Raw genomic sequence first — 15,108 nt, forward strand, 5'->3', positions numbered from 1 at the left:
ACACAGTATTCAAAGTGTGAACCAGGATTGGTGTTAAATGCTCAGAATGATATTTCTCTGCAAGGGGATTGCAAGGATATTAGGATAAACAACCAGGTTAGACCAAAAATGCAAGTTCAAAGCTTTATCATCTTATAAAATGTTATACAGCTTAGGATGTTATTTCTGTAGTGAAGAGAAAACCTGGAAAGTGGAACAGAAATTGGAATGAAGGAATTGCCCTACAACAAAACTAACCCTAACACACACACCAAGAAAAGGAAAAATACACACACAAAAAAGAGGATCCTGGCTAGGGAGTCTTCTAAAGATAGGAGAAACAAGGCAGGCATGAGATCAAAGCAATGAGGTCAAGTTTTGACTTTTGAAATGTCTACTGTGCAATATTCTCAGAATTTCTTCTTGTGAATTGGTTCTGAATTGTCATTGATGGGAGACTTTATATATGCACATTTCCTGGTGAACAAAAGTGTTCCCCGCCCCCCGCCCAGAATCCATAATGCCAATTGGCTTGAGAAAACAGCATTCTTCCCTGCCAAGATCCAGGTTTTGATCATCTTGATATTTTTATTATTTTTATTTCATTTCTATACTGCTTCTTTTTTAAAAATAAATAAATTTTACTACCCACATTAAAACATGGCACAAAACATGTCACAAAGCAATCCAAAATAAAATATTACAGAAGAAAGTCAACTATAAAGTACATCCAAAGCAATATAATTAACAGGATACTAAAATATTATCTAAAAGATTTCAAAGCAAAACATTAAATTGATGCAGTCTGAAGAATAGATGTAGCCATCTGTCATGTATGATCTAGCTGAGATTCCTGCATTGTAGAGGGTCGGACTAGATGACTCTCAGAGTCTTTTCCAACTCTGCAAATCTATGATTCTGTGAAAAGAGGTAAAGTACAGAATGCACATTAAATGCAGCAAAGTTAACGGGGGGGGTGAATACTTTAACGTTGCAAAAGAAAACATGACTAAAGGAAGTCAAATATAAAATGTACATTTAAAACAACATAATTAGCAAGAGAATATTCATGAAGATAGAACACATCTGCAGCTGTTGTTGCCAATCCTGCGAATGGTGGTTCATGGTGGGTGGTGGCTGTGGAAGCCCAGGCTCGATAACCTGAGTCTTTACTAAGAAACAGCCAAACTGGTCTCTCCACATGCATAGGAACTTCTCTTAAAGTAGAGAAGAATTCAGATTGCCTGCATCACCTTTCTTCACCCTTCCTGTAAGCTAAAACCACTCTCAAACTCTTACACACCTCCCACCTCTGGAATGTGGTTAGCTCAAACTTTTCCCAGGCTAAATCTCCTGCGGAAAGCCAAAAACTTCAAAAACACAGCTTTACTAATAATGAAATGATAGCATAGAATTTGAGAGTTGGAGACGTGTTTTAAAAGCATTAACTATGCATATATGAAACAAAAAGGCTTCTGACAAACAATAACTTGCACGGTTAAATAAGTTGGCCCTACTGCTTCTGCTTAGCGTTGCCCTTATAAAGAGAAAAACCCTTCCCTTCCCATTCTAAAACCCTGAAGCTGTGTTGTTAGGGAGCCTTGGTTTTCAAGGCATTAAGGGAACATGAGAGAAATGTTCTGAATCGCTCACGGTCCTCTTATCTTTGGAAGAGGCGCTTGCACATGAAATAACAGTGTTACACTCATTGAAAGGATCTTGTTTGGGAGAGGCAGAAAGAGCAACATCAAAAGTTTGCAAAAGGTTTTGTTTGGATAAGTGTACAGCTAAACATGCTGGTAACACAGAGAGTGGATTTAATTGGAAGATCTTCCCACTGTATTGTGATGTAACCAATGGAAGTGTAGTTTCATGTATTTTAAATTTAAAGCACTATATAAAGTACTGGTATGTTCCTTTGTTAGATGGGGGTCTTCTCTCTTCATTGTGGCGGTGGGAGGGGGGGAATCCTGCTACAGCAGTAAATAAAGATCACCCTCCTAGTTGTATTTTAATCATGACAGCTGAGCCTCTTCTAAAGACCATGAGTTGGAATCAACCATGTATTTGCACCCACAGAAGCCAGCACAAGGACCCCTGCTAGTGCAACAGAACTATTCCTCCTCTCCTTCCCCACCACACCTTTCGCTCACACACATACTGTGGGATGGGTTTTAATAGGTAGGTAATTGCAATTTATCCCTCCAGGCTCCCACATATGTGGGCTAAATAGAGTTTTAAAATCCCACCGTGGACAGCAAAAATTAAAAGCACAGGAAATAGATTGTAAAATATTGTTTTAAGCAAGCCCAGCTATGAAGTAAAGTGGCTCTCCCTTTCTCACCCTGCTTCACAAAGAATCAGGAAACAACTTGGGAAGTAAGTTTCAAATAAGATTTACTTACTTTAAAATCATGCATTGGTTCACAGCAATGGCAGCTGTAAAAACTATGCAGGCAAACTACTTACATTCACAGTATAACCAGTTTCAGGCACATACCTAAATCTGGAGCATGCACGGGGTACACCTGCCCTCATGGTTGGTCAAAGGAAGGAAGGGGGGGGAAGAAGGAACAGAGGGGAAATGACATCACACAGAGTGTCTGCCTGTCAGCAGTACAGTTCTGTGGACTTAGCCCTTTCACATGCTAACTAGCAATAATACGCATTTGTTAGGTTTGGCTGCTAATCTCCCACACATACCACCCCTATTTCCCTAATACCTATCCTGAGAGGAGGAATCTGAGTTCTTCCATCCTACCGTTTGAGGACTGGATCATAAACTTTTACTTTGTTTTCAATATATTCTGCAGCACCATCTAATCCCTAAATGAGATAGCACAGCAAGTAGAGTGAAAGGACCTGGACAAACTCCCCCTCCTTCATGTGTGCACAAATGCCAAGATGAAAAAACAACAACGGTGCAATTCTAAAGCTTCCACAATCCTTAAATTACTGCCTGGTCCAATCCATTACACAATCTTTCTGAGTCTGTATGCACATGGTGGAGGAAGAGGAGTGCTGGGGGAGCGCACCGCCCCCAGCAGCACAATCCTGGTGGGGTGACATTGTGGCTGTCCCCCCCCCCCCCCGCGCGCTGGGCACCACACACCCAGGACGTGCGCCAGCCCCACCACCGCCTGCTCTCCGCCCCCGCCCCCCCCCATGCCGGAGCATGAAGCTCCGTCACTGTCTGTATGTCTCTGCTTCTGTAGAACCAACAGGGGCAGACAGTACTAGATGTTCCAAACCCCAAATAACTATGAAGAGAGAGAATTGGGAAGTGAAACTGACCACCAGTACACCATGCCTCAAAAGTGGCAAAAAAGTGAGTAAAAATAAACAGGGGAAAATAAACCAAGACCGCAACCCTATGCACGTGTGAGTCAATAAACCTCACTGAATTTCTGCAGAGGATTGAGATGCTGTGGAAAAGTTGATTTTTCTGCTAACAGCACATAGGAATTACTTTGCTTTCTTTTGTATTTCAAAGGTTAGATTGCCCCTGAGATTCTCCCACTTCTTGCTATGAAGGTTTGATCATGGGGAACTGAAAGCAGAGGTGGGTCATTAGCAACGCAGATGAGCATTCTGGTTTGTGTAAATTTTGCTTTCTGATTACACCCTTTATGAAAATAAAAGCTGCCATAACCTTCCTGGAACAAGAGCCTCTCTCCAGCCAGCTGCTCCAAGTCAACATCACAGAATCTTAGCAGTTCATTATCACATGATTACTTCAGCTACTTAAGCAGCTATGCACACACCGTCTTTGTTTTGTTGTGAATGAATCGCTTTTCACATGCTTCAAACTGATAGGTTTTGAAGCAATGCAAATAAACACTCAAATTGAGAGAGAAGACATTTTGGACTTTTGCCATAAAAACAGGAGTGTCTTGTCACACATTAGAAATGAAAAGATTTCTTGTGGCAAAGGTTTTCATAGACTAGAATAGAACTTACCTCAATCAGTGTCAGGGACTGGCTGGAAGCTGAGAAATGGCTGGAAGGGCCAGCCAAGGAATCCTCAAGGGAAATCCCAGACTCAGAGCCTGGGGACTGGTGGAGGGACAATGAGAGGGAGAAGATTGGGAGGAGGTGCTGGAGGGACAACAGGGTTTAGTCAGCAAGAGGAACCAGACTCCAAGGCTGAAGGAGGAGGTGGGATCAAGAGGCTGCTGAAGTATCCTGGGAGTCTCCCTCTCTGGCTGTGACCAGCTCCCTTCCCTACTGGTCTCCAAGAACACACAGGATAATGAGGGCAGAACCTAGACTACAGGTGCTCAGACACAGCTTGAGACTACTTGGGAAACATCTGGTAGACGAAGACTCTTAGAAGTCATGGTAGACAGAGACCTTCAATCCTAGCAACTCTATAGGTGCAAGACCAAATGGGGAGTGTTGCTGAGTTGCCTGCTGTTTCCTTGAATAGTTAACTTTACTGACAACTGACTCTGTTTCTTTGTGCTGACCTGCAACTGACTCCATCCTTGACAATCAGGTAAATACAGTGCTATCCTCAGGTGGCAGATCTCAGCATGGATATAGAGAAAATAAAGATCTGGGAGTAAGTCTATGAGGCTTGAATTGTCTATCCACACCTCAGTTTTTTGCAAGGTAAGCACAGTGGCCATTTACAATAGTAACTGCAATAATATAATCTTCCTAGCTTTGCTATACCAATTTAACACCATGGTCTTGATTGACTGGGTCCTACATTAATAGAATCAAAACTGCTGATCAATCAATTTCACACCAAAAATCTCCATTAATTTTTTTTCCCCAGTGCTGGGAAGTGTGATGACTTTGAAGTGGATCTCGGAAGGTTCATGCTCTCTCATTGGTTCCTGAGGCCAAACTGGTGGTCCTGCATAACATGACGTGAGAGATCTTGACTGGCTCCCCAACATCTTTTCCATTTTCTAAAAGCCATGGGGAGGCCAGCTGGGACCAGGGCCATGTCACCGGCAGTGGCGTAGCGTGGGGGGTGCAGGGGGGGCCCGGCTGCACTGGGCGCAACATCTGGGGGTTAGGGTTAGGGGGCGCAAATCCACGGGTTAGGGGGCGCAAATCCACGGGTTAGGGGGTGCAAATTACTTGCCTTGCCCCGGGTGCTGACAACCCACGCTACGCCACTGGTCACCAGCGAAGCAGCTTTAATTATTTCTCCATGTACACATGGGCATAGTCAGGATTTTTGTTGAGGGGTGGGGCAGCCAAAGTTGTTGAGCTTCTTTTAGGAAATCAAAGTTGGGAAATCAAAATACCCTATGAAGAGGACATTACAGGGGGGCTGGCTTCTGCTGTGGGGGGTGGGGGGGTAGCAGAGCCTCAAATAATTGAGTACTCTAATGCTTTTCAATAATATATGTGGATCTAGGGGGGCAGCTGCCCCCCATGGCTACACCTATGCCTGTACAGATGACCCCCTCATAGTCACTATTAACAACAGGGCACTCATCTTCTGCTCATATGATTTGCACTCCATGAGTAATAACAGCTCAGAGGGGATTGTGATATGCATCTGGGAACTGGCTTGCAATGGTAGGATTTAAGGCCCCTCCCATAGTGCCACATCCCAAATCCAAGCTATTCCAGGGTGAGTTTCTGGAAAGAAATAAGCACATACAGTGGTACCTCAGGTTACATACACTTCAGGTTACATACGCTTCAGGTTACAGACTCCGCTAACCCAGAAATAATGCTTCAGGTTAAGAACTTTGCTTCAGGATGAGAACAGAAATCGTGCTCCAGCGGCGCGGCGGCAGCAGGAGGCCCCATTAGCTAAAGTGGTGCTTCAGGTTAAGAACAGTTTCAGGTTAAGAACGGACCTCCGGAACAAATTAAGTACTTAACCCGAGGTACCACTGTATCCGGTTTTGGATGGTCCTCATCAAATTTCATTTGGCCCTCAACGTTGCTGTTTTTTATGTTGGATGTATGACCATTTATATTTGAAAAATAAAGATTGATGTTTTAACCTTGTGACTGACCTGCAGCATATGTCACATTAGAGATTCATGGGCACCCTGACAGTGATTGCTATTCAGTGCTGTAATAGCGTTGTCTGAGTGGATATGAGGATGAAACTTATATCTGGGTTTGTTGCAGGGTCTAGACTCATCTTAACCTTAGCTTCACAGTAACACAAATTAGTTCACAGCTTAGGGGCTAATCAGTCTGGCAGGTAATGATGCTGAAGAAGTGAGGCTGGCAATGTTTGTGTTGCCAGTCAGTGTCTGCGTTATAACAGTGTGAGTAAATGTGCTAAACGTGATCAGTGTAGCTGTCTCACTCTTTCCTGGCTGTTCATTATAAGAAATAATGCCCATAAATTTGCAGTTAAGGGGGATATTGGGAGCAAGTTGCCAGTGTGAGAAGAGATGAAACCATGTGTATTTAAGTAGGGGGAAAAAAAAATACATTGCACTGATACAAGGCCGGCTTGCCTTTGTTATTGTGAACTGAATAAAGAACTTAACTGTTGTTAATCACTATATATACATTGTTATGAGTTTGGGGTGTCAGTCTGGATGATACCCTGGGTCCCTTCCATGTGATTCTCTGTATGTGGGGTAGAATCTACAACAAGAAACCAGCCAAACCAGTATCTGAAGAAGTGTGCATGCACACGAAAGCTTATACCAAGAACTAACTTAGTTGGTCTTTAAGGTGCTACAGGAAGGAATTTTTTTATTTCGACTATAGCAGACCAACACGGCTACCCATCTGTAACCAGTTCCTTTAAGTTAATGGCTTCAGCTGGCCAGTTAAGCACTGCATTTACATGTCCAAAGAAGTTGCCATAGAGGCAAATGGGTGGGCCTTTCCTCACCTCACCTGGCTGGATGCCACATCATCCTAAGATAGGGTTGCCATATTTCAAAAAGTAAAAAGCAGGACACCTCAAAATTGTTTAGCTTTCTTTCAGGAAACCACGAAAATCGTTGATCTTTTTAAAGACACATCGAAAAGATGTGATGTCCAAGAGACAGACATGCTTGCTCTCTGCTGGACTTTGGGGAGTGTTAATGCTATGAGCTCAGGTTTTACATATGTGTAAATAAAACCATATACAGTGGTACCTTGGGTTACAGACGCTTCAGGTTACAGACTCCGCTAACCCAGAAATAGTGCTTCAGGTTAAGAACTTTGCTTCAGGATGAGAACAGAAATCGTGCTCCAGCGGTGCGGCGGCAGCAGGAGGCCCCACTTTTAGCTAAAGTGGTGCTTCAGGTTAAGAACAGTTTCAGGTTAAGAACGGACCTCCGGAACGAATTAAGTACTTAACCCAAGGTACCACTGTATTAGTACAAGTTGTGGGGTGCCCACTAGCTTAGAGGACTTAAAAGGGGACTAGGCTAACTCATGGAGCTGGAGCTCAGCCTTTCGGGGGCTGCAGCTATCGAGTCCACCCTCCTCTGTATTTGTAAGTAAACACATATCTGAAAGCATCCTTATCTCTTGATAAGGAAACTGACCTTGTGGAGGTAGGTAGAGCCAACTGTCTTTTAGCACTATGAATTAGGGCTGCAAAGCAATGTTTACTTATTCCAACAGCCTGTAAACTAGGGGTCAGCAAACTTTTTCAGCAGGGGGCCAGTCCACTGTCCCTCAGACCTTGTGGGGGGCCAGACTACATTTTGGGGGGAGAAATGAATAATTTCTATGCTCCACAAATAACCCCGAGATGCATTTTAAATAAAAGCACACATTCTACTCACGTTAGAACATGCTGATGCCCAAACCATCCGTGGGCTGGATTTAGAAGGCAGTTGGGCTGGATCCGGGAGGCAGTTTGCCTACCCATGCTGTAAACTAATGACAAAAGTTTCCTGACTTAATCAGGCACCACTTTAGACAAGTTGCTCATCGTGAAAGCTTAGGCTGGGCCACGCAATGTGAACCATGCGCTGTTTACTATATTTTACATACTCCCCTCTCCAGCACTGGAGGGCTTCACTACATTGATGTTGTGTTACAATGACCATAATGGTTAGAATAATAAATACGGACACTGATTTTATTCTATAAAAGAGCAAACAGCAGTTCAGCTACCCAGCATCTCAAAGAAGGATGCTTTATTTTCCCCAATCCATTCCATTCAATTGAGACTTGGTTCAAGGCTCAGGTTAAGACTGCACACTTCCTATAGGCATCTGGTTGTTGAAATTACAGGAGATGCAAAGGGCTCTCACTCCACCAGATGGCAGCAAGACCCCAAAGCAGACTCTGGTCTCGAGTTGTTCAGTGTCCAGCAAAAGATATCATGAAATCCAAGGGAAACCTTTCAACTACTAATGATTGGATTTAATGTCCTGTTCGGTTTGCCTAGCAATGGCACAGAATAATCAGTGCACTCTTTTTTAATTAAATAAAATATATCAATATTTATTTATTATCATATATTTATTCTTATATAAAGGTAAAGGGACCCCTGACCATTAGGTCCAGTCGTGATCGACTCTCGGGTTGCTGCGCTCATCTCACTTTATTGGCTGAGGGAGCTGGCATGCATGTGGCCAGCATGACTAAGCTGCTTCTGGTGAACCAGAGCAGCGCACGGAAACGCCGTTTACCTTCCCGCCGGAGCGGTACCTATTTATCTACTTGCACTTTGACGTGCTTTCAAACTGCTAAGTTGGCAGGAGCAGGGACCGAGCAATGGGAGCTCACCCCGTCGCGGGGATTCGATAGTCTGTATCTAATTAGTATAATAGGTGCTTTGCTTACAATAAGCACAGCTTCCTAGTATGCTTTGCCACCCCTTTCAGTGATGTTGTTCAGCTAGTATGAATGTGGTACTAGGGGCAATATGTTCCACTGGTGCTCGAGAGAGTAGTTATCAGTATCAGAAAAGAATTGTTGTTTCCAACAACAGCAATAAGAGAATCCTAGAGATACACCCACTGGAAGAGAGGATGTAAATTCACAGCCTGAAGTAAAGGCAGCCTTTAAAAGCAAGTTTATGAAAATATATTTGACAAAGATACTAACGCGACATCTGAAATTGCACATGCTAAAGTAGTAAAGCACCCTCTGAGACCTTGACCTAAAAGGTGGAGGAAGAAATAACTAAAATAATAATAAAATGCCACCTTTCAATAGATAAAACCATGCTCAAAGTGGCTTACAACATGAAAAGATTTATGTAAGTACAAAAGTAGTCATAAACAACAATCAAAACACATCAAAAAGCACAAGACAAAATTCCCACATAAAGCACAAAAAGAGCTAGAAAAAAAGATACAGTAATTATTACAGGTAGTGAATATTTTGTGTGGGGTTCTGTACCTTGCCCCGTGTGCGTCGGTGGAGAACACATAACCCTGCCTTGCCCCGTTATACCCCATTATACCCTGCCCTTTTCCGGGTTCAAAAGGACCTGCACATCAGCGATCGCATGCCAATTGGACACATGCAAAATTGGATCTACCTGTCTCAATAACAACAAATTAACACACACACCCCAAACAATACTCCAACCCAAGAGTCCAAAGGGCAGCCTTAGCTTTTGTAGTTGGAATCCATCAATCAGGCCTCACCCTCCCAAGCCAGATGGGAAAAAGCTGACAAGGCAGGGAGCAGGTCTTCCAGGACTCACAGCCAATAGATACAGGCAAAGCCTGTTGTGAGGTGCAAAGCTGTGGCATTAAAGGGGCAATTGTGAGCATCAGTCTAACTCACCAGATAACAAAGCTCTCCCGCTTCTATTCTAATACATCTCCCTACCCCTAGAGAAGACTTTTCACATGTACCTGTGGAGGAACCCCAATGCGTCTGCTATGCAATCCCTGTGCATTGCAGATGAAACTGCAGCATATTCTTCTGTAGGGCAGTGGTCTTCAGTTGGCTTGTACTCAATCTGGGTCATATCCAATCCAATGCTTCATGAACTATCTCCTTATAAACAAACAGAAAAGAAGATGGAGAGAGAGCATGTCATTTCCTGCCAGAGTACAATGAGAAGCCCCCTTCCATTCCCCCACATACAGAAGCCAATCAGCCTTGCAGATGGATCATACTTCAGCACAGGCCATGGGGAGTGCCATCCACTGTACCTGAAGAGAGCAGGCTTGGTTACAGGGTGCAGGTACACACAAACTGCCCTGTATTTTGAGCCCTTGCCACCACTTGCTCATTGATCTGCCCAGCAGCTGCCTGCTATTGCTCAAACAAATGCTGTAATACAGGAGTGGCCGTGCCAGCATGTATTGCATGAGAATGGCAACACGTGCCCCTGCATGATGCCTGCTGTTTTGTGTGGCCAGGTGTGTTGGGTTTGCTCTCTGTGTGGTGAGTGAGGCCTACCGGGTGCCCTCATCTATATTGGTAGCCAGATTGAGGCTTTCTTCTCAGTCGGGCACTTGACGAAATAGGATTCAGACTTTATATTAGTGTGACAGTACATTTTCCCCACCTCTGTGTAATATGGTGTTTAATGTACTGATTTGATTATCTGACCCTTTATAGCTGTTGTTTAACAACTGTAAGTCAACTAGAAACTGCCTTGTATTTGGCAACTAGCAAATGTAGTAATAATGATTTTTTAAAAATTGTGTTTACAAGGAGTAATAAAAGTAGGAAATAACCAAAACAAGCCTCTTAGTCACCCCACCCCACCCCATTCCTCATGGAGCATTGCTGAAGGATAATGCAAGGAAAGGAAAAAGACTTTAATCCAGGATGCTGCTCCAACACCTGGCATGCATTGCGGATTATATCCATGTTTTTTACGATGATGAAGTTATTATTACTAATACTAATTCTTATCCTTTGGTGATCACCTTTAGCCGAGTAAGATGAACACGGTCTTAATGGTGAGTCCGTAAGGGACTGTGGAGGCCAATTCTGGATCCACACGTCCTTCCACAGTGGGGACATAGGTTTCCGGGTGGGAGTTGTTCACGGTGTGGATTTGCCAAACATGCCTTCCTCTTAGCGCGTTTCTCCTTTTCGCTCAGAGTTTGTGCTTCTTCAAAGTCCATGACACCTTTGGTAAAGGCTGTTCTCCAGTGGGAGCACTTGCAGGCTCCCATTGTTTCCCAGTTGTTGGTGTTTATGCTACATTTTTGAAGACTTGCCTTGAGCCAGTGTGGTGTAGTGGTTAAGAGCAGTGGACTCGTAATCTGGAGAACTGGGTTCCTGTCCAGATCCTCCACATGCAGCTGCTGGGTAACCTTGGGCTAGCCACACTTCTTGAAGTCTCTCAGCCTCACTCACCTCACAGAGTGTTTGTTGTGGGGGAGGAAGGGAAAGGAGATTGTTAGCTGCTTTGAGACTCCTTCGGGTAGTGATAAAGCGGAATATCAAATCCAAACTCTAAACCTCTTTTGTTGACCACCAGCATTAAGCTTTCAATTTTTTAAGTTTGGAATAGAGTAGTTGCTTTGGAAGATGATAATCAGGTATCCAAACAACATGATCAGTCCAACGAAGTTGATTTTGAAGAATCATTGCTTCGACACTGGTGATCTTTGCTTCTTCCAGTATACTGGCATTAGTTCGCCTGTCTTCCCAAGTGATATGTAAATTTTTTCAGAGGCACCGTTGATGGAACCTTTCAAGGAGTTGGAGATGGCGTTTATAAGTGGTCCATGTTTTGCAAGCATACAGTAAGGTTGGTAGTACAATAGCTTTGTAAAGAAGCATTTTGGTTTCCCTGCGAATGTCCCAGTCCTCGTACACTCTGCACTTCAGTTGGAGAAAAATGCACTCGCAGAGCTCAGGCAATGCTGGATTTCGGCATCAGTTCTGGCCCTTGTGGAAAGATAACTGCCCAGGTAGGAGAAGTGATCAATACTTTCCAATGTTACACTATTGAGTTGGATTTGTGGCGCTGCAGAGGGGTTTGTTTTGTGCTTTTTGGTACAGTACTTTGGTTTTTTGGATGTTGAGCGATAGGCCAAGCTTTTTGTAAGCAAAGATATTTGGGATAGTTTCCCCAGATTTGGAGATACTGCAAGCTCATCTCTAATTTGTTTTTGCAGGATTTGTGTGAGGACCTCTGCAGCTACGGGGGAGTTGCAGTTAAGGAGATGCTGATAATGTTATTTCCAATGCAATGCAATAGCTTCTTTATCTTTTCGAAGTGTGGTACCGTCTGTTGGGTGGGACGTGGGTGGCGCTGTGGGTTAAATCACAGAGCCTAGGACTTGCCGATCAGAAGGTCGGGGGTTCAAATCCCTGCAACAGGGTGAGCTCCCTTTGCTCGGTCCCTGCTCCTGCCAACGTCAAAGTGCAAGTAGATAAATAGGTACTACTCCAGCGGGAACGTAAATGGCGTTTCCGTGCGCTGCTCTGGTTCGCCAGAAGCGGCTTAGTCATGCTGGCCACATGACCAGGAAGCTGTACGCCGGCTCCCTCAGCCAGTAAAGCGAGATGAGCGCCGCAACCCCAGAGTCGATCACGACTGGACCTAATGGTCAGGGGTCCCTTTACCTTACTGTGCATCATGTGTGTCGGCTAAGTGAGGGATCTCTTGAGCTTTTTTATACACTGGGAGTTCTTTAGTTCTCTGGTTCTCCTCAGCCTTAGGACTGGCGTAAGTTTTTTCCCCCTTAGTGGTGCTGTTTCTATCTCTGCCAGATTATTATTAGCATTAGTGATAATACTAATGTGGGGTAGCGGTTTGGACTAGGACCTGGGAGACCTGGGTTCAAATCCCCACTCAGCCATGAAGTTTGCTGGGTGACCTTGGTCCAGTCACAATCTCTCAGCCTAACCCACCTCACTGGGTTGTTATGGGACTAAATGAGGCAGGGGATGTGGAGGGGGAGAAGCGTGTAGTGGAAGCTACCGGGAAGGTGGGCTCTAATAAATGCAATAGATGAGACAATGCATCGTTTGTGCTAGGTAATTTCCACTGCATACTCTCTCTCTTTATATATATATACAGTACAGTATTCCGTTTTCCCGGAGGGGCTGACACTCAGACACGCCTTGACCCCCTCCCGCTCCCCGCCAGCCTACAAGGGACGCCCCCGCCCCTCTTTCCTCGACGCCCCGCCCGCTGCCCCCTCCGCGCTCCCTCCGCCGAAGAGCGGCCCTCCCTCCGGGCGGACCCCGCTCAAGCCCCTCCTGCTCCAGTCGGCAGCAACCCGGAAGCGGGCGGTGCTGGAGTCGGAGCCGTTTCCTGCCCGGGAGACAAGCGGCCAGGGTGGGATCTGTTGCAGCGGACCTGATCCGGAGCCATGACTCACCAGACCGGCATCCACGGTAAGGACAGCGGGGAGCCGCTCACCCCCCCCTTTTGCCTCTGCGCCAGGGCAGCTCCTTGGCGCCCGCCCGGACCCCGAAGGCTGCCCCGAGCGGCCCGCCGGACGCCAGCTGCCCCTCCACCGGTGCAGCCGCGCCCCGCTCGGATCTGCCTTTTCTCTGCCCTCCTCGCCCCAGTGCCTTGCTCGATGCAGCCTCGCATCTCCCTTTGCAAGGCAGCAGTTAAACGAGCTGGATCCTGTTATTATTATTATTATAATCCCGCTGCCTGTTTGGAAAGGGATGCTGCACCAGCGGCGGCGTCTGTTCTGGGGAGGCTTCTGAAGCCCAGGGGCATCCGTGCGAAGGTGGCTGGCTGGCTGGGGGACGTGCCTTGAAATGAAGGCTAACTGGCTGCCTTGGAGCCCGGAGATCTCGCAGGCTTCTGGTGTTTCGACCTTGCACCCCACCCCCCGCAAGGCAATGAATGCCCCCCTGAAGCACCATTTCTCCCAAATGCCTGACTAGCCCGCAGTCACCTGAGAGTATCCATTTTCTTAGGTGCTCGTCCAATGGCTGTAAAGAACACCAGTTTTCCTTAACAGAGTTTGCACAGTTTACCTGGAGCGGTTGGTTCTGGGTAAAAACTGGTATATTCTTCATAGCCCCTGCTGGCTTTCACTCACCTGGATTTTCCAAAAAAAACACCACCACCAAATCCCGGTCTGAGGATCATCTTTCCTACCCAGCCCTTAGACCCCACAGCTGCATATGTTCTGAATGACTGTGGCTCTTTGGGAGCCCTGAAATTCCTTCAGCACCTTCTCTTTTACATGTGATTTTCATATTTGTGCAGCAGCTTCTTTCCTGTAAAAGCTGCAAAGGCACCCCACAGCACTTGTTTTGATGCCAAGCCTGAGACAGCTGCTTCCTGAGCTTGTATTTCTCTGCAAAGGATCTGTAGGTAGCAGCTCTTCTCACCAGAAATGTGTCAGCCTTTCCTCTGCTTCTCCATTATCTCTTAACATGTTCGGCTCCGCAGCATGAATCATAATTGCAGGAACCATTTCCCTTTCTGCGTAGCAGGCAGCTCCTTCGCTTCAGTGTTTCTCTCTGTCTCTGCCTTTAGCTTTCGCCCAGTGATCACACAAAAGATAATCACAAACATTAATCTTCTCAGGTTCTTTATGCATGCTACGATGTTGCTGAAATGCAGCGCAGGATTGCAGCATAGAATGGCAGTACTTCAGAAGGCAAAGTGATGCAGAATGTACATTACTATAATTCATTAAACAATTTGGTATGATGTATGATCAAATTACTGGTAACCATGGCAAAAAAAAAATAATCTCTGCCCTTTGTCCTCCTATTTTTAACTTCTTACGAAGAATTTCCATATATAAAATCAGGATGCAGAATGTCACCCCAGGCCTAATCCAAACCTAGTGTTGTTTCAGTTTTAATCCTACAAAGAAAATGCAGACGTCTCATGTTGCGAAAATCTTTGCAGGCTGCAATAATCCAAGAGGGATTGATTGCTATGAGGATACAATTTGATATGACAGAGCAGCAAGAAATGTGATTGGAACCAGGATAATTTCTTAAGAAAGCACTCTGCAAATGCTCTCCTAGGTCATGTTTACACACCCATATTTAACCTTGAACTATTCTTTTGGGTGGGTTGGATCTCTGACAAGAGGATTTTCAGGGTTATCACAAGATTATGTTTCTTAGGAGTGTGATAAAGTGATGACCAGGATTTGTAAAATTAATTCATAGTTATAATGTAGAAATACTGTAAAGGTAGTTGTTGGAGTACCTGAAGACCTGGTTGAATCAAACATCTGGATTTTACTGTAGGGAACAATTGTATGGGTACTGGTAGCTTTCAAACTCTTTTAATAACTGTTGTCTTTGCATGTGTAATTCTGTAGT

The 15,108-nt window shown here is 45.0% G+C and overlaps 1 protein-coding gene and 1 long non-coding RNA gene across 4 annotated transcripts in view; one reads left to right on the top strand and one right to left on the bottom strand.

Moving 5' to 3' along the window:
• Window positions 1–83: 83 nt before the first annotated feature.
• On the bottom strand, window positions 84–13,874 carry LOC308471419. 2 transcript variants are annotated; one of them, XR_013982949.1, is made up of 4 exons: window positions 13,795–13,874; window positions 9,735–9,879; window positions 7,701–7,794; window positions 84–897 (listed from the first exon to the last, which is right to left on the bottom strand). It is a non-coding gene; the product is annotated as an uncharacterized lncRNA (long non-coding RNA). The 2 variants fall into 2 exon arrangements; XR_013982950.1 differs by lacking the exon at window positions 13,795–13,874 and adding an exon at window positions 10,002–10,063.
• TWF2 (twinfilin actin binding protein 2) overlaps window positions 13,038–15,108 on the top strand; it is a 61,963-nt gene continuing 59,892 nt past the window's right edge. Inside the window, exon 1 of one of the 2 annotated variants that reach the window (XM_080995395.1) lies at window positions 13,038–13,194. In XM_080995395.1, coding sequence (XP_080851521.1) covers window positions 13,170–13,194 — 25 coding nt within the window. In that variant the 5' untranslated portion in view covers window positions 13,038–13,169. The remainder of the gene's footprint in view (window positions 13,195–15,108) is intronic. The other variant, XM_080995396.1, reaches the window with a different exon arrangement.

Source organism: Podarcis pityusensis (assembly GCF_964106645.2).
Source record: "Podarcis pityusensis genome assembly, chromosome: 2".
NCBI lineage: Eukaryota > Metazoa > Chordata > Lepidosauria > Squamata > Lacertidae > Podarcis > Podarcis pityusensis.